Source organism: Canis lupus, chromosome 1 (genome assembly GCF_003254725.2).
Source record: "Canis lupus dingo isolate Sandy chromosome 1, ASM325472v2, whole genome shotgun sequence".
Lineage (NCBI taxonomy): Eukaryota > Metazoa > Chordata > Mammalia > Carnivora > Canidae > Canis > Canis lupus.
Genome location: NC_064243.1, coordinates 95,080,653 through 95,100,178, shown reverse-complemented (window position 1 = coordinate 95,100,178; position 19,526 = coordinate 95,080,653). Strand labels below are relative to the sequence as shown.

Genomic DNA, 19,526 nt, shown 5'->3' with positions numbered 1-19,526 from the left:
CATTTCTCTTTATTAGCATTAAGTAACCAGAGGCTGTAACAAATAGCAGTAAAAAGAAAATTCATAAATATAGTAAACCTGTTTTCCCAAACCAAACAGCAAATATTATCATAAATGATGAAACACTAAATCTTTTCAATTAAAACCAAGAATGGTATAGAATTATCCCATATCACCATTAGTATTCAGTAATTTCTAGGAAATGCAATAAAAATGAAAATAAAAGGACTGGAATAAACATTAGAACATAATCTTTCATAAGATTGATATGATTGTTTGCTCAGAACACCTAAGGGGCGGTTTTTTTTTTAAACCTACTGAAATTAATAAGGTAATTTGAACACAAGGTAAATATATAAAAATAACACGGGTTATCTCTGTTATATAATGAATACCTAGAAAACAAATAGAAGATATTTATATGCCAAAATCAACAAAAATACACATATGTTATAGAGAACTAAGACTAAAACACGATGCAGTGTTGTGTCAAGATTCATGTATTATTAGGCAGTATCCATTAGAATACCAAAAGTATTTTATTTTCTTCTTTCTTGTTTTCCTTCCTTTTTTTCCCTGGGGACTTGTGGTTAATCACAGTATATTAAAAAATACATACATCCTTGCTTTCTAATGAAAGCCAATAAAAGGAGAAAAAAAGAAAAAGCAACTAAGTCAACATAACCTTAGAAGAAGAAAGCCTGGGTGAGGTTAGCAGAGCTGAGAAATGTGCATGTCGAATGATAGGGAGAGCATACCGAGGAGCCACGAGACATCGGTTCCTTGGAAGCCTGGAAGGACTCTGGGATTGGAGGCACCAGGTCTCCCAGGAGGTGAGGGTGATGTGCAGCTCTGCAAACAGAGACCTGATAGGGAATAGGTAGCCCAGTACATACACAGTGCCCACAGCAGGGCCTGCGATTCTCTGGAGAAGCCAGATTTTGTTAGGATTTACATACTGCTAACTTATGATAAAAGTAATTTTGAGGGCAAAGAGGTATAATCAAGAAATGGATAATCCACGGTGGGTTACCGATTTATTGCTAATTCTGTGACAGCAGTTGCAGCTTTCCTTGTTGGGGTTTCAGGTGTGAAATTTCAGGATGCCCTCCATCCCAGCCTGCTTCACTGGACCTTTCCAATTTATGTGTATCATTTTTTTTAAATTGATAGTAGAAAATGAAACACATGATGTATTAGAGAAAATTTTGAAATTATTCTCTTTCCAAAGAAGATATAAAAACCATGTTATTTTTTGCTTACCCCTCCCCATTAAAAGTATGTACACAAAGGCAATTCTCACTCCATCCACTGATAAGGATTCATCCAAAGAATCTGTCAGTCAAGAAATCATCTTTCCAAGGTTCAAGATATATTGGGCCCCCCAAAAGCCAGGCTTGATTTATTTGGTTGCAAATGGTATTAATGAATGTGTGATCACCAATGAAATTAATTCTCCTCTTCCTCCTCCTCTTCCTCTTCTTGGTAATTTTTGGTATCTCTTGCTCAACATTTCCTAATTATGAAGTCGTGAGGGGGCAAGAATCCTACATTCTGGTGAGAAAATGCGGGAGCTGCATTTCTTTGTACATAAAATGATACTTCAGGCAAGGATTTGTGCCTAGAATCACCTCTTCAAAGTTATTTCACCTTCAGTACTTTTTTGGTCTCTTTGTTTTGTAGAATAAGAGCCACCAGTTTTTCCTTACGTCCTTCACCGCGCCCACCAAATGTCACCAGTGCACGTCTCTGATGGTGGGTCTGATAAGACAAGGCTGTGCCTGTGATGGTAAGACTCCAGGAACAGAGCTGTGGGGCCAGGACCAGGATCTTTATACTGACATGCCTTAGTTTGCAGGAGTGGCTGCGGCAAAGGATACAGACTGGGTGATTTTTAAACACAGAAGTGTACTTCTCACAGGCTGGAAGTGCAAGATGAGGGTGCCAGTGTGGTCAGGTTCTGGTGAGAGCTCCCTTCAGGGGAGCAGGCTGCTAACTTCGGGTTGTATCCTCACAAGGCCAAGGGGCCAGGGAGCATTAGTCCCACCCATGAGGGCTACACCCTCACGACCTCAGCAATCACCCCCACACACAAACCCCATCTCCTGATACCACCACATTGAGGGGTATGATTTCAACATATGAATTTTGGGGCTGACACAGACATTCAGCCCATTGTAATATGTCACTCGGCAAACATTCTGTTTTCTTTGAATTGTAGAAGCATGTCATGAAGTGATCCTTTTGCTAAAAATCTCTCTGCATCTGTTTCATATTGGAAAGATTGGACCCAAGGCCATTGGGAATGTTTGGGGGACCTTGGCAATGTGTAACTCCAAAGGACCTCACCCCCTTCAAGCCTGTGTGAATGTCGTTCCCAGAAGTCCTGTTGTATAGCTTGCAGGCAGGGCCATCTATGAAGAAAAACGTAGACATATTTTGTTCTCTGTAGCACTAGTAGAGCATGAGGACCAAATTCACTAGTTTATGTGGCAGGAAAATGGAATGCTATCCGTGAGTTGTAATTGCTTTATTCTACTCGGTAAATATTATTGCAAGGGAGCAATATGCTTTTGGAAGTACCAAACGGTGGATCACTGTGCCACAGACACTTCTCATTTAACAGACTCTGCCCTCTGGTCTCCTTAGCGAGTTCTGCTCAGTGCTCACTCTGGGACACAGTGCTGAGGGGGACAACTTTCCCACCCTTAGCACTGCCACAGTCGGAGCCACCTTAACCGTAAATGCAACCTACTGCATGAAATAAAATGGGATTTAAATTGGGGAATTAGGTACTTAAAATATACTTCCAGGGCTGCAGAGGCAGGTTTTGAGCTCTCTGTGCCCAGGAGTGTCTCCTGCTTCCAGCGTGGCCTGGTCTCTGCTGAGCTTGGGGCAGCTGCTATTGGGGTCATAAAGAGATGACAAAATTAGGAAGTGGCCACCAGCTGCTGCAGCTCCCAGAACCTGCTCCTTCTGCCAGGGATCAGGAAGGCCCCAGCGACTGGCCTGCAGGACATCACCCGCAAAATAGAGCAAGCTCCCACAGAATTGGGACACCACCACTGTGCCTGGGACCTCCCACCCTTCCATGCAGTGAAGTGCGTGGTCTGCATCCTGCACCTCTCCCAGCCTGGCTCAACTCTGTCTCACAGAAAGTCATCTTACTAGTGGAACTTCAATCAGGCACCCCCCATCAGTTGCAAGGGAGTATGGGAAATGTAGTTTTTATCATTCTGACCACTATGAGCACAGACAGAATTGAGGCAGAGGGTTACGGAGTAAAACCATCATATCTACTGCTATCATGTCTCTTTATTCCCTTCAAAAAGCATGTGGGTTCTCATGTCACACAACCTGTGTAGAGAAAGCTCCAAGAGCTTGTCCAGTACCTTCCCAGCAGAAGAGAGGCACCCTCTGTGTAGACGTGCAGGAAGGCATGGGAACAGCCTATGAAGGCCATGTCTGGGTAAGTGTCCATATTATGGGTTTAGATGAATTCTTGAAAAGTTGATTACTTACCTCGCACTGTGTGAGCAATTTGTAAAAAAAAAAATATATATATGTATATAATTAAGATAAAATGTATATAAATATAAGTAAAATATAAAAATTAAATAAAATATATTAAAATTTTATATAATATTTATAACAGATTATAAAATAAATATAATATGCAATTGAATATATTTGTTCTATCCTGAGAAGATAGAGAACAAAATTTAGCTGTCACAAATGGAATATTTTTAAATGTCTCAAAGTATTCTATTTAAACATTACCTTGTGATGAACAAATGCTGAAATCTCTCCTAATGATGTAACTCTGAATCACAGTTAGCAATGACAAATTACATGAGACTAAAAGTGAAATGAACCTTTTGAGAAATATTAAAAATCTGAGTTGAATTTGAGTCATGGTATTATGAGATTTAAATTTAATGCTACCAGAGATGAACAAATTATTTGAATGAATTGCTAGTGTTAATTGAATGATAGCAAGCTTATTTTCACAAGAGATATTCAGTCTTGGAAGGAACTACCTTGTTTTTTAAAATTTCAATTATGTTACACACAGCTCTGTTCCACATCTTAAATAAGTGACATACTTATAACACATGTTTATTATTTCAATTTTATTTGTAATAATTGGATAGCATTATATTTCAGCTTCAATTGTTTTTATTTGCTTTAAAAAAATCAAAACTTAAAGATTCCAAAAAAAGCAGGGGTGAAGAAAGGATGGCAGAGAGCACTGGCTATAGTTTGTGACTTCAAGCTCTTCCTGTATAATATGGAAGAAGAAAAAGGTTCAAAACCCAATGTCGTCGTGAGTCAAGTGATTGACATGAGGTAAGCTTTGAGATAATGTTTTAATAATAAAAATGGGCATAAAAATGGCTTCTGATATTTTATTTAGATAGTGTCATCATTAAGATTTAACTTTATGTTAAAGTTCCTAATTTTCTCCATTGCCACGTAAACTTCATAATAGAAGACATTTTGCCTAAACTTTGCATCACCACCTCCACGGTATGGATTACATAATTCAGTGTGATATTTATAAGAGTCTTTTTGGCCAAAAGTTACTTTCTCTGTGTTTGTGTGTGTGTGTGTGTGTGTGTGTGTGTGCTGAGAAAAGCATCTCAAAACCAGACACTCTTTAGAGTGAGATGCAAGTCACACACCATTTTATTTTTTATGTATTTATTTTTATAAATTTATTTTTTATTGTTCAATTTGCCAACATATAGAATAACACCCAGTGCTCATTCCATCAAGTGCCCCCCTCAGTGCCTGTCACCTAGTCACTCCCACCCCCTGCCCACCTCCCCTTCCACCACCCCTAGTTCGTTTCCCAGAGTTAGGAGTCTCTCATGTTCTGTCTCCCTTTCTGATATTTCCCACTCATTTTTTCTCCTTTCCCCTTGAATGAGACCATATAATGTTTGTCCTTATCCGACTGACTTATTTCACTCAACATAATACCCTCCAGTTCCATCCATGTCGAAGCAAATGGTCACACACCATTTTAAATGTGCAATTCACTGGTTTTTAGTATGTTCACAAGGTTGTACAACCATCACCACAATCTAATTTTAGAACATTTTCCTCATGCCAAAAAGAAACCATATTTGCATTAGAAGCCATTCTACATTCTTCCTCGCCCCAAGCCCCTGGCAACCACGAATCTATTTCTGTCTCTGTGGATTTGCCTACTCTGGTTATTTCATATAAATGGAATCATATGTGAAGTTTGTGATTGGCTTCCCTCACTGAGCATACTGTTTTCAAGCTTCCTCCATGTTGCTTGTATCCATATTTAATTACTTTCTATGGCTTATGTCCTTTATCAGGTTGAGGGAATTCCCTTCTATTCTAGTTTGTTGAATGTTTTTATCTGGAAATGGTGTTGGATTTTGACAAGTGCTTTTGCGGTGTCTATTGCAGGAATCATATGATTTTTTCCCCTTTATTAACACAGTGTATTATTACACTGATTGATTTTTTTAAACATAGAGCCTACCTTACATTCTTGGGACAAATCCCCCTTGGCTTTAGTGTGAGAAAAATAGGAATACCCTTTTTTACATGCTGCTGGATTAGATTTGCTGGAATTTATTGAGGGATTTTTCCATCTGCATTAATATAGAATATTGGTCTATAGTTTTCTTTTATTAGATATTTTTGTCTGGTTTTGGCGTTAGAGTAAAAATGGCCTCAGAATGAGTTGGAAAGTATTCTTTCCCTTCTTATTTTTTTGGAAGAGTTTATGAAGGACTGGTATTAAATATGTTTGGTAGAATTCACTAATGAAACCATCTGGTCTTCAACTTTTATTTATGGTAAGTTTTTAAATTACTAACTCAATCTTCCATTTTTTTTATTGGAATTCAATTTGCTGATATATAGCAATAACACTCAGTGCTCATCCCTTCAAGTGCCCCCCTCAGTGCCTGTCACCCAGACACCCCAAGCCCCCAACCCGCCTCCCATTCCACCACCCCTTGTTTGTTTCCCAGAGTTAGGAGTCTCTCATGTGCTGTCACCCTCTCTGATATTTCCCACTCATTTTCTCATGTGCTTGTTGGCCATGTCTATGTCTTCTTTGGTGAAATTTCTGTTCATGTCTTTTGCCCATTTCATGATTGGATTGTTTCTTTGCTGTTGAGTTTAATAAGTTCTTTATAGATCTTGGATACTAGCCCTTTATCTGATACGTCATTTGCAAATATCTTCTCCCATTCTGTAGGTTGTCTTTTAGTTTTGCTGACTGTTTCTTTTGTTGTGCAGAAGCTTTTTTAAGTCCCGATAATTCATTTTTGCTTTGGTTTCCCTTGCCTTCATGGATGTATCTTGCAAGAAGTTACTGTGGCCAAGTTCAAAAGGGTGTTGCCTGTGTTCTCCTCTAGGATTTTGATGGATTCTTGTTTCACATTTAGATCTTTCATCCATTTTGAGTTTATCTTTGTGTATGGTGTAAGGGAATGGTCTAGTTTCATTCTTCTGCACGTGGCTGTCCAATTTTCCCAGCACCATTTATTGAAGAGACTGTCCTTCTTCCAGTGGATAGTCTTTCCTGCTTTGTTGAGTATTAATTGACCATAGAGTTGAGGGCCCATTTCTGGGTTCTCTATTCTGTCCCATTGATCTATGTGTCTGTTTTTGTGCCAGTACCACATGGTCTTGATGATCACAGCTTTGTAGTACAACCTGAAATCTGGCATTGTGATGCCCCCAGCTCTGGTTTTCTCTTTTAATATTCCCCTGGCTATTTGGGGTACTATCTCAATATTTTCTAGCTATAAGTCCATTCAGATTTTCTATGTCCTCCTGAGTTATCTTTAATACTTTGTGTTTTCTAGGAATTTTTCTCTTCTTTTAGATTTTCTAATTTTTTTGGCATGTGATTGTTCATAGTATTACCTTATACTTCTTTTAATATCTGAAAGGTCAGCTAGTTATCTTGCCTGTCTCATTTCTGATATTAGTAATTTGAATCTTCTCTCATTTCTTTCTTGGTGTAGGTAAAGGCTTGTCAATTTTGTTAGTATTTTTAAAGAACCGACTTTCGCTTTTCTTTGTCTTACTTTTCTATATTCTTTTTTATTAATTTCTACTCTATTCTTTGTTATTTCCTTTCTTCTGTTTATTCTGGGCTTAGTTTGCTCTTTGTTTTCTAGTTTACTTAGGTGGAAAGTTAGGTTATTGAGTTGAGATCTTCACCCAATTATTCCTTCTGCCCCCTTTCGTCTCTCCTCTTACTTTGGGATTCCCATGATGTGTATCTTATTACTTATGGTCTCCTACAGGTCTCTCAGGCTCTTTTCATTTTTCTTCATTCTTTCTTCTTTCTTTTCCTCAGATTGGATAATATTAATTAACCTGTCTTCAAGTTCAGTGATTTTGTCTTCTGCCTACCCAAATTTGTTTTTAAGCCCGGCTAGTGAATTTTTCATTTCAGTTATTTTATTCTTCAACTTCAGAATTTCTATTTGGTTCTTTTTTTAAAAAATAATTTCAAATTACTTATTGATATTTTCTACTTGGAGAGATATCATCATCCTCATTTCTTCAGTTCTTTAGACATGGTTCCCTTTAGGTCTTCAAACATATTTCAAATAAATTTTTGTCTAATAAATTAAACATCTGGATTTCCCGGGGAACAGTTTCTACTGGTCACACTTTCCCCACATATTGGTCACTTATATGTTTCTTTGCATATCTTATAATTTTTTTCTTAAAAATTGGACATTTCAAATAATGAAATTGGCAACTCTGGTAATCAAATTGCACTTCCTTTCCAGGACTTGTTGTTGCTTGTAATTGTTGTTTGTTTCTTTGGTGACTTTTCTGAACTGATCTGTAAAGTCTTTATCTTTTTTATGTGTTGTCACTGAAGTCTCTACTTTGTTAGCTTAATGGTCAGTAATGACTGTGCAGAGATTTTTTTTAAGCATCTGGATCCAATGTATCTCCCTGTCTTTGTGTGCAAATTGGGGCACTCCTTTGGTACTCAGCCAGGCAGTTGACAACATTGTCGTAGCCTTTACTTTCTACTTCCGCAAGTCATCAAGAATAATGGAAGAAATAATAGCTGAAAACTTCCCAAATTTGATGTAAAACAATCTACACACCCAAGTCAGCAAGAAGACCTTATGGCCTTCTCAGGTCTTTCCTGAATATCGCATAGACCCAGGAATGTTCATAGCCCTACAGATGTGCATTGACATCTAGATTACTAGCAATATATATTTCAGAGCTTTTTCAAGACTCTATGGACATCTTAGTCCCTATGTTATCTTTTTAAGATTTTTGATTAATCTCGTTTTTTTTTTTTTCTCCCCCAATTGTTAAACACTGCCTAGGCAGCTGTGTAGTTAAGAGCTTTGTAGTTGTTTCTTCTAAGTGCCCCTTGGGGATGGATTTTCAAACTTGGAGAGCTCTAAGTTAAGTCAAATATACCAGTTTCTTCCTCATACCTCCTCCTCTTTCTGCCCCCCACCCCCCATGTCCACTGGCTTCTAGGATGCACTGTAAATGCAGGCTGCCATTTTTCAAGGCTACTGAGGAGCATGTGACAAGGGCAAGTTAAATTACCACAAAGCTCACGATCCCTACCAAGAGTTAGCTATTTTTCTTGAATAAATCCTCTTCAGATTGCCACAAATTTTGGTTATAGAGTTCTGAAAAAGTTGATTCTGATGAATGTTACCAGTTTTCTTTCTTTCTTTCTTTCTTTCTTTCTTTCTTTCTTTCTTCTTTCTTTTTTTTTTTTTTATGAAGGAGAGAAACTTCAGAGACCCATACTCTGCCATTTTTACAGATGTCTCTTTAAGTGTTTATTACTAAATAATACTGAATCAGTGAACTCGTAGCAAGTACATCTTGTTGAAAGAAATGTGTTGAAAATAATGTGTTCTCTCCTTCCCCCTGCCTGTTCTGAATCTTTTAAGCCCCTTTCCACATTCCTCTTAGCGTATCTGGGTATCTGTCCTTGGCCATTTGCTCTTCTTCCTCTGCACATACTCTAGGGGATCCCATCATTTCCTGTGGCTCCAGGAATCACCTACACCATGATGACATGTTCTGCCTGAACAATTTATCACAGATTATGTGGGTCTCCATATTCATCCTATCTTATTTTGATTCCTTACTCACAAACTCTGTTCTATATTCTTCACACTAGTTAATGTCACCCTTGTCAGAAATTTGATAGTACCTTGAATAACGGGCAACAGGAAACCAGATTATCTTGAAGGCGACTTTGAAAGATTAGTCTGGCAGTAGATTTTTTTTTTTTTATAGGATACTGTGTGTGTTTGGTGTTAGGGATAGGAAATGAAAGCAGTGCTGGAGTCAAATTCAGCTTGCAATCATCCTATTCTTCAGATTGAGTAAGTGTCTGCACTAAGGTGATAGCTGTAGGAATTACAAAAGAAGAGATGAGTACAAGAAATACTACTAAGGTGATCTCACAGGACATGATGAGTGGGAGAAAAAGGAAAATGAAGAAAAGAATAACAATAATAGAGGGTACTGAGGTTTTAAGTCATCAAGAATAAGAAATGGGAAAAAAAGAATAAGAAATGGTTAACAGCAGTAAAGTTATAATGGAGAATGATCATATTGGGAGAAAGATATAAATTAGTTTTAGATGTTGAAGAAATAGAAAATTATCAAGTGAGCCAGATCAAACAAATTTCTACTCTCAACCCAAATGGAGAAACAGGGGCTCAGGCTGCTGGGCTGGCTCAGTCAGAAGAGCCATGCGACTTGATCTTGGGGTTGTGAGTTTGAACTCCATACTGGGTGTAGAGATTATCAAAAATAATTTTTTTAAATGCAGTAATAGGGACTATATTTAACTGTACCTCTGAAACAGCCAAGAAACTTACTTAAGGTGCTGGACATCAAATAAGAAAAGGCAATGATCCCTGAAAAGTGGAAACAAATGAGGTGCTCTCTATATTTGCCTCAAGTTACTGCCTTGTGAGAGCTTCTAGTACATAAAACAGGAAGTGGAATACCAGGCGGAGCCAGGTAGACTCCTAGAGTTGAAGACATGGAGCTGAGAGAGAGAGAGAAATCTCCAGGGACCTACAGACTATCTCATTCAGAGAGTCAGTAGATTACTGATCAGTACATGCACATAAAGAAACTACCAGAGGCCAGTGAAAGAACCACCTGAAGGATGAGAAAGAAGAGTGCTTGCTTGTTCCAACCAGCTAGACTGGGAACCTCATGATAATTGAATAATTCTATTATCTATTAAGTAACTGAATTTTAATTAAATATTATCCCACAAAGAGAATTCCAAGTCCAAACAGTTTCACCGAGGTATTTCTTTTCAGTTGAAAATCTAAGGAACACACAATACCAATTCTACATAAATTTTCCAGGAAATTGAGGAGCAGTTTCCTAACTCATACTATGGGACCTGCATTACCTTGATATGAAAGCCAGACAACACATTGCAGGAAAAATATAAACCTTTCTTCTCAAACTAATCCAGAAAATACAAGAGGAAGGAAAATTTCCAAATTCAATCTCTGAGGCCAGTAGCACCCTGATACCAAACCCAGATAAAGAGACACCCCCAAAAAAGAATTAGAGGCCAATATCTCTCATGAATATAGATGCAAAACTCTTCAACAAAATATTAGCAAACCAAATTCAATAATACATCAAAAAAATCATACACCACACATCAAGTAGGCTTTATGTCTGGGACACAATGGTGGTTCAGTATTCACAAAAATCAAGAGGACATGTCACATCACTAACAGGATAAAAGCCATATGATCATTTCCATAGATGCAGAAAAAGCATTTGACAAAGTACAATGTCCATTCATGTTAAAAACACTCTGCAAAATAGGTCTAGAGGGAATATAGCTCAATTTAATAAAGGCCTTATATGGAAAACCCACAACCAACATTATACTCAAAAGTGAAAAACTGAGAGCTCCCGCAGGTTCAGGAACAAAACAAGGATGTCCACTCTCACTACTTTTGTTCCACACAGTACTGGAAGTCCTAGCCACAGCATTTAGACAACATAAAGAAATAAAAACTAAATTGGTAAGGAAGAAGTGAAACTCTTGCTATTTGCACAAGACATGATATGGTATATAGAAAGCACTAAAGAGTCCACCAAAAAAACTGGTAGAATTGATAAATGAATTTGGTTAAGTCACAGGATACAAAATCAATGTACAGAAATCTGTTGCATAATAATGAAGCAGTTCATAATAATGAAGCAGTAGAAAGTGAAATTAAAAAATAATCCCATTTACAATTGCACCAAAGACAATAAAGTATCTAGGAATAAACTTAACCAAAGTAAAAGACCTATACCCTTAGAAAACACTGATGAAAGAAGTTCAAGACAACGTGAAGAAATGGAAGGATATTCCATGCTTTTCGATCAAAGAAAAATATTGTTAAAATGCCTATACTCCCCAAAGCAATCTACAGATTTAATGCAATCCCTATCAAAATGCCAACAGCATTTTTCACAGAACTAGGACAATCTTACAATTTGTATGGAACCACAAAAGATCTTGAATAGCCAAAGCAATCTTGAAAAAGAAAAAAATTGGAATTATCACAATTCTAGATTTCAAGTTATATAAAAAAGTAATTAAAATAGTATGATACTCACATAAAAATAGGCACATAGATCAATAGAATAGAACAGAAATAAACCCATAATTATATACCCAACTTATCTTCAACAAAGAAGGAAAGAATATACAACAGGAAAAAGACAGTCTCTTCAACAAGTGGTGTTGAGAAAACTGGATAGCCAAGTGCAAAAGAATGAAACTGGGCCACTTTCTTTCATCATCTGCAAAAATAAAATGTATTAAAGACTTCAATGAAAAAAAAAAGACTTCAATGTTAGACCTGAAGCCATAAAAATCCTTGAAGAGACAATAATTTCTCTGACATCGGCTGTATTAACTCTTTCCTAGATACGTCTCTGAGGCAAGGGAAATAAAAGCAAAAATAAACTGTTGGGATTACATCAAAAAAAGTTTCTGGATGGCAAAGGAAACAATCAACAAAACTAAAAGGCAATCTACTGAATAGAAGATATTTGCAAAGGGCACATCTGATAAAGGGTTGGTATCCCAAATATATAAAGAACTGATACAAGTCAAAATAATCAAAATCAAATAATCCAATCAAAAGTGAGCAGAAGACATGAAAAGCCATTTCTCCAAAGACATACAGATGGCAAACAGTTATATGAAGAGATGCTCAGCATCCCTCATCATCAGGGAACTGCAAATCAAAACCACAATGAGGTATCACCTCACACCTGTCAGAATGGCTAAAATAAACAACACAAGAAACCACAAGTGTTGGTGAGGATATAGAAAAAAAGGAACTATCCTACATTGTTGGTGGGAGTGCTAACTGGTATAGGCACTGTGGAAAACAGAATGAAGCTTCCTCAAAAAGTTAAAAATAGAATTACCCTACAATCCAGTAATTGCACTACTGGGTATTTACCCCAAAACACTTATTCAAAGGGATACATGCACCCCTATGTTTACTGCAGTTTTAGTTACAATCACCAAACTATGGAAGCAGCCCAAGTGTCTATCGATAGGTGAATGGGTGAAGAAGATGTGGTACACACACACACACACACACACACACACAATAGAATATTATTCAGCTATAAAAAAGAATGAAATCTTGCCATTTGCAACAACATGGATAGACTAGTGTATAATGTGATGCAAAATAAGTCAGAGAAAGACAAATACCATATAATTTCACTTATATGTGAAACGTATAAACAAAACAAATGAGCAAAGGAAAAGAGAGAGAAAGACAAATCAAGAAAAATACCCTTAACTATAGAGAACAAACTGATGGTTACCAGAGGGGAGATGGGTAGAAGGATGGGGGAACTAGGGGATGGGGATTAAAGAGTACACTTAATCACGATGAAATAAAATAAAATAACAAAAAAGCACAAACCAATATTCTTTGTGAACTTACTTGCAACAGTCTTTACAAAATGTTAGTAAATTGAATCCAATGTTATGAAAAATTATATTGCATGATGAACAAGTATGGTATTTCAGGAAACTTGGGTTAACAAAATTAATTTACTATGTTAACATATGAAAAAGATCATGTCAATAGATACAGTACACACATTTGACAAAATCAAATTTATTCTTGAACTCTTAGAAGGGAGCTTCCTCATCCTGATAAAGGGCATCTATGAAAATCCTGTTAATTCATAATTAGTGCAAAAAAAGAATGCTTTCTCTCTAAGATCAGAAGCAAGACAAGGATATTTGCTTTCACCTCACCCTGATTTATTTAACATTGTATTGAAAATCCTAGCCAGGGAAGAAAAATAAATAAAATACATCCAGGTTGAAAAAAGGAAGTAGTGTTATTCTTAGACAAAAATGAACATCTATGAAGAAAATTCAAGGGGATCCCTGGGTGGCGCAGCGGTTTAGCGCCTGCCTTTGGCCCAGGGCGTGATCCTGCAGACCCGGGATCGAATCCCACGTCAGGCTCCCGGTGCATGGAGCCTGCTTCTCCCTCTGCCTGTGTCTCTGCCTCTCTCTCTCTCTGTGTGTGACTATCATAAATAAATAAAAATTAAAAAAATTCTATAAAAAAAAGAAAATTCAATGCAATCTACCATCTACCAAAAATCTATTAGAACTAATATATGAATTTAGCCAGCTTGCAGGATATATAATCAATATGTAAAGATGAATTGCACTTCTTTACACTAGCGACAAGTAATCAGAAATTGAAATTAAGTAAGCAATATCATTTGTACTAGCATCAAAACATATTAAAAGCTAGGCATCAATCTGACAAAAGATGTGCAAGACTTGTGCACTGAAACTATAAAATATTGATTAAAAAATTAACAAAGACCTAAGTAAATTGAGAGTGACTGGGTTCATGCACTGGAAAAGTCAGTATTTAAAAAATGTGAGTATTCCCAAAATTGATCTATGTTTTCAACACAATCTTAGTCAAAATCCCAGCAAGCTTCTTCATTGTTTACAGAAATTGACAAGTTAATTTAAAAATTCATAGGGAAATGAAAAAGAGAAGACACAAAACAACTTTGAAAAAAGAACAAATCCATAAATACATACACAAATATATACATATATATAAAATATTTATAATATACATACAAAATATATTTGCAAATATACAAAAATATACTTACATATATATATATATATACACATAATATATTTGTATATATATTTCTGGATTTTCTATTCCACTAACAGACAGTTGATCCCAAACAACACAGGTTTGAACTGTGCAGGTCCACTTATATGCAAATTTTTTTGATAAATACACTGTACTATGTGTTTTCCTTTCCTTATGATTTTAATTACACTTTCCTTTCTCTAGTTTATTTTATTAAATAATATAGTATGTAATATATATAAAATAGAAAATATGTGTTAATCTACTTTTTTATGTTATCAGTAAGACTTCCAATCAACAGCAGGCTACTAGCAATTAAGCTCTTGGGGAGTTCAAAGTTATATATGGGAATGCATGGGTGGCTCAGTGGTTGAGCATCTACCTTCAGCTCAGGTAATGATCCTGGGGTCCTGGGATCAAGACCCACATCAGGCTCCTTGCAGGGAACCTGCCTCTCCTTCTGCCTATATCTCTGCTTATCTCTCTCTCATGAATAAATAAAATCTTTAAAAAAAGTTATATATGGATTTCTGACTGCATAGGCATGGTCAGTGCCCCTAATCCCTACATTGTTCAAGGGTCAACCATATACAGTATTTTATACAAGTTATAAAGGCTATCAACAAATGGTACTGCAGTTTTAGATATGCAAAAAAGATCAACTTTGATCCATACTTTTTTACCATATACAAAAATTAACTCAAAATAGATGATAAAAAAAATAGAACCAAATGTAAAACCTAAAACTATAAAGTACTCAGAACTAAACACAGGAGAAATCCCTTCTGATCTTGGATAAGACAAAGAATTATCTTATGTATAACATCAAAGCACAACACATACAAAAAAATTGATAAATTGGACAGTATAGTAATTTAAAACTTTAGCTCCTTAAAATGCACTGTTAAGAGAAGTAACGAGCTGCAAAGTGGGGAAAATCAAACTCCTCACAAAGACTTATATTCAAAATGTAGAATGAACTCTTAAAACTCAATGATAGAATAAATAGCTCAATTTCCAAAAACTGGGCAAAAATTTGAAAAGATACTTCAAGAAAGGAGATATGCATATGGCAAGTAAGCACATGAACACATGCTCAATATCATTATTAGGAAAATTCAAATAAACAACCATGTGATACCACTACACACCCATAAGAAAAGCTAAAATTGAAAAGATTGACCATTTCCAGTGTTGGGAGGATGTGAGGACTTACAGCATTCTTCCACTGCTTTGTAAATCCAGTAACCACTTTGGAAAAAGAGTTTGGCAGTTCCTTGAAACATTAAATGCACACCTACTGTGTCATCCAGTCTCTCTGCTCCCAGGTATTTTCCCAAGAGAAATATGTCCATGAAAGATATACAGGAATATTCACAGTAGCTTTGTTTAAAATAGCCTCAAACTCGAAACAACCTAAATGTTCATTATTGGGTGAATGGATACAATGTGACAAATTCATACAACGGAATATTACTCACCAGTGAAAAGAAAATGAAGTATTATTCATCTATGCAACAACATGAATGAATCTCAATTATGCTGAGCAAAGCAGCCAGACAGAAAAAAATGCATATTGTATGTTTCCATTTATATAAAATGCTAGAAAATTCAAACTAATCTCAAGTGGCAGGAAGCAGATCAGTGGTTGACCGGGGAAGAGGAGGAATTACAAAGCTATTCGAGGAAACTCCTGTGGGTGACAGACAGGTTAATTATGTTCATTCTGTGGTGATGGTTTCACAAGTGTATACATAAATCAAAACTTTTCTAATTGTCCACTTTATAAATATGTGCAGTTATATGTCAAGTACACCTCAGTAACATTTAAAAAATCTATCAGATCAGCCTATCTGAGGGCACAAACTCCTTATTCTTGGCAGTGGCTTTGGGGTCAGTTAGGTGCTTCTATTCAAGTCTATGAGGACTGTCTGGGGTCAGCCTGGAGTTTACTTGGGTTTTATTTTCTTTTTTTAAGATGTATTTATTTGAGAAAGAGAGAGTGCTTGAATGGGAGAGAGGCAGAGCAAAAGGGACAGGAGGAGCAGACTCCCCACTGAATGAGAAGCCTGCTGTGGGGTTCCATCTCACAACCCTGAGATCACAAATCTGAGCCAAAACCAAAAGACGCTCAACCATCTGAGCCACCCAGGTGCCCCTACTTGGGTTTTCTGATAATATGCTGCTGGCCAAGCACTGCTGGTACAACTTGTTGATTACTATCAGTTACTACAGAAAAGAATGTTAAAAAAAAATCAATGAAGTTAAAATTGATGATTATGTTTATATATTGTTTTACTCACTTTCAGGTGATTATACTCACTTTCAGTGTCTTGATTTTTCTCCAGGGATGGAGCATTTTCTGTGAGTTCTGTCTGGCCCTCTGACTTCATTCCTGTAAGGAGAAAGGAAATGTCCCGTATGTTTAAAGTAAGCATGCATACTGCTATTGGATCACTTGATGATACATTTTGTTTCATCCCTTTCTTGGCTACCTACAGAGGGTCAAAGTGCTTTGTGCTGCTGAAGGTCACTGGAGGTTGAGATTTCAGAATGCTGGGCGATCATGTTCCCCTTCCTACCTCCCACTTGCCACAATAAATCTATCCCCCTGTTTCTATTTGGGAATAATGTAAAGAGCTTTTTACACGAGCCACAGTCTTTTCTTCCCACAGTTAAATCTAAGCCTTAAAATGCAAATGTTCCTGAGGAGGTCTGTTCCTTCTACACTAAGTAATAGGAGGACAGATGTCAGGTCTATAGCAGAAAAGAAGCTTACAAAGCAGAGTCGTATCGGGAGTATGAAGGAAGAGGGGAAAAACTGACAGAGAAAGAGTGATGACCTCCTTCAAGGTCATCATGACTGACGGTTCATCGTGGACATGCAGTAGCATGAGTGTGCGGCTTCTGAACTAGAGGCACTCTGTAAAATTGTTTCCTTTGAGGCAATCTTTTGAAGTCAATTCAAATTCAAACCAAGAGAAAAAATCAAGGAAGGATATACTTTTGCAATCTCTCTTTATCTTTTTAAAGATAAAGAGATTTAAAGGATTTGTTTTATTTATTTTAGAAAGGGCGAGTGAGTGCACAGAGGGAGGGGTAGAGAGAGAGGAGAGAGAAACACAAACAGATGCTGTCCTGAGCATGGAGCCTGACATGGGGCTTGATCTCACAACCCTGGGATCATGACCTCAGCCAAAACCAAGAGTCACATGCTTAACTGATTGTGCCACCCAGGCACCTCTGTGATCTCTTAAAAAAAGAAACACTCTGCTCTTTAAAATTAATATAGAAAATTAAAGTGATTCTTTATAAAGTGACAGAGAAAACAAAGGACTGTGGTCCCCTTGTGACCCAGGTGGTCACAGTTAACCCATAACTCCTGTATTTAACAAAGGCTGCACACAGGTGTTCCTAGTATAGACTCCACCCAACCACCAGGAAACCGTAGAGAGACCTGGGGCCATTGCTACTGACCTAGGAAGCAGGAATTTATTATGCTACTGCTGCTTGATTGAGGTTACAAAAGAAAGTTTTACATATAAATTTAGAGCGCTGCTAGGCTAAGTATGTATTTTTAAATTTACATTTTATTTGCCAGTCACTAGTAATGATGTAAGTTATAGGCACGTAGCAGCTAGGAAAGCATAAGTACATCTAAGTATTTGTGACTTAGCAACAAAGGGCCCCTGAATGTTGCATAATATCAAAATTGATTATGATGACTGCAATCAAGACATATTGCCTGATTGCAATTAAGACACATCAAAAAGATGCAAAGCTGTGTCTAGAATTGAAGACAGAGAGGCTCAGAGTGGGGGTTCTGGCATCAGACTGCCAGCAATTTCCCCCACTGTGCCTGCCTTCTCATCTGCAAAATGGACAGAATGATGGTGTCTACCTGCTGAGTTTTCCATGGGTATTAAATCAATTAACCTATGTACTTTTATTGGAGCAGTTCCTGGTACAGAGTGACTCAATAAATTGTAAACATTTTCATTGATGGAGTTCAATATTACTTAGAATACCCAGCATTTTTATGAGGATCAAAATAGAAGTAATTCTGACATTTTGCTTTTGGCCTGGGTTCTGATGCTTATGTCATTCATTCTACTACCCAGGAAGAGTGTAATAGTATTAGAAGTGTCATCTACCAATGATGATTTTGATGAAAAATGCTAAACAGGCAGGCTTAAAGAGCTCTGCTTTCTTATAACTGAGATACTCCTTAAATCATTGCAGGTTACGGCTTCTCAGCTCTCGGCGCCTAGCAATAGGTACTCAGTACCAATCCTTGCAGACAGCGAGAATGACAAGTGTGAGTGGGTGGGAGTGCTGAGTGACTTGCACAGGATGCTGAGAAAAAGTCACTCCAGAGACCGCTCAGTCTATGTTCTAAAAGAGGCTTATGATAGCAGTCTGCCCCTGATCAAAACCACCCAGACAGCTGCAATCATAGGTATGAATTTACAGCATTTATGCCCTAGATTTGTGTGCCTCATCCCAGTCTCCAGATCGAGATCTGAAAACCACAACTTAATTCACAATTCACATGTCAGCCAGACCTTCCCCGCAGCCTGCCTGCCCATTACCACTCTGCAAAATATTAATATATTGATTCTATGATGGTTCCCCAGGCCCTGTGTAAAATGATGTCTCTTTAATATATAGTAATACCTTTCTTGAGTCTGAATAATTCTGAGTTCCCAAACCCATCTGGTTCCAATGCACCAGTAGTGTGACCCTGTGTAGTCATTGTGAGCTACCGACCTTGGGGGCAGAGACCATACAGATATGAATATCTGTATTCCCAATACCCATAACTAAATAAATAAATGAACAATAAGTGAGCAAAGGAATGAATTGTTAAGATCAATATTCAATAAACAAGAATATTTTCATTTCCCAAATATCATTTCTTACATTAAAGCCACTTTGCTACTTATTGCTATGTAACATGGAATCTGTTACTACTGTGCTCATGTGTTAAGAACGGATAATTCCTGCTTTCCAGTTATGAAGAGGATTAAGTGAGCTAATATATGTATAGTTCTGTGCTTTGTATTCAAAGCATTTGCTCAATAAAGTACCATCTTTGCACTCTTAAGTTTTAGTTCTCAGTGTGTTTTTACATACACTCAGTGCTGTTACAGTTCAGGCCAGGAGCACTGATAAATTAATGACACTTTTTTTTTTCACTTAGGAGATAGTTACTTATTCATATCCAATTTAAAAATATACTATTACTTAAATTTCTTTTCAAGTATTTGTAAAGATTATATGATCTCTCTAAGGAGAAAAGTA

At 37.0% G+C, this 19,526-nt stretch overlaps 1 protein-coding gene across 11 annotated transcripts in view; it reads left to right on the top strand.

Moving 5' to 3' along the window:
- Nucleotides 1-19,526, top strand: part of LOC112644837 (serine/threonine-protein kinase MRCK alpha-like) — a 66,268-nt gene that overhangs the window by 34,374 nt on the left and 12,368 nt on the right. For all 11 annotated transcript variants that reach the window (XM_049093022.1, XM_049093046.1, XM_049093040.1 and 8 more), the window contains 5 exons: nt 1,684-1,789; nt 3,333-3,469; nt 4,211-4,350; nt 16,571-16,652; nt 18,465-18,681. In XM_049093022.1, coding sequence (XP_048948979.1) covers nt 1,684-1,789; nt 3,333-3,469; nt 4,211-4,350; nt 16,571-16,652; nt 18,465-18,681 — 682 coding nt within the window. The remainder of the gene's footprint in view (nt 1-1,683; nt 1,790-3,332; nt 3,470-4,210; nt 4,351-16,570; nt 16,653-18,464; nt 18,682-19,526) is intronic.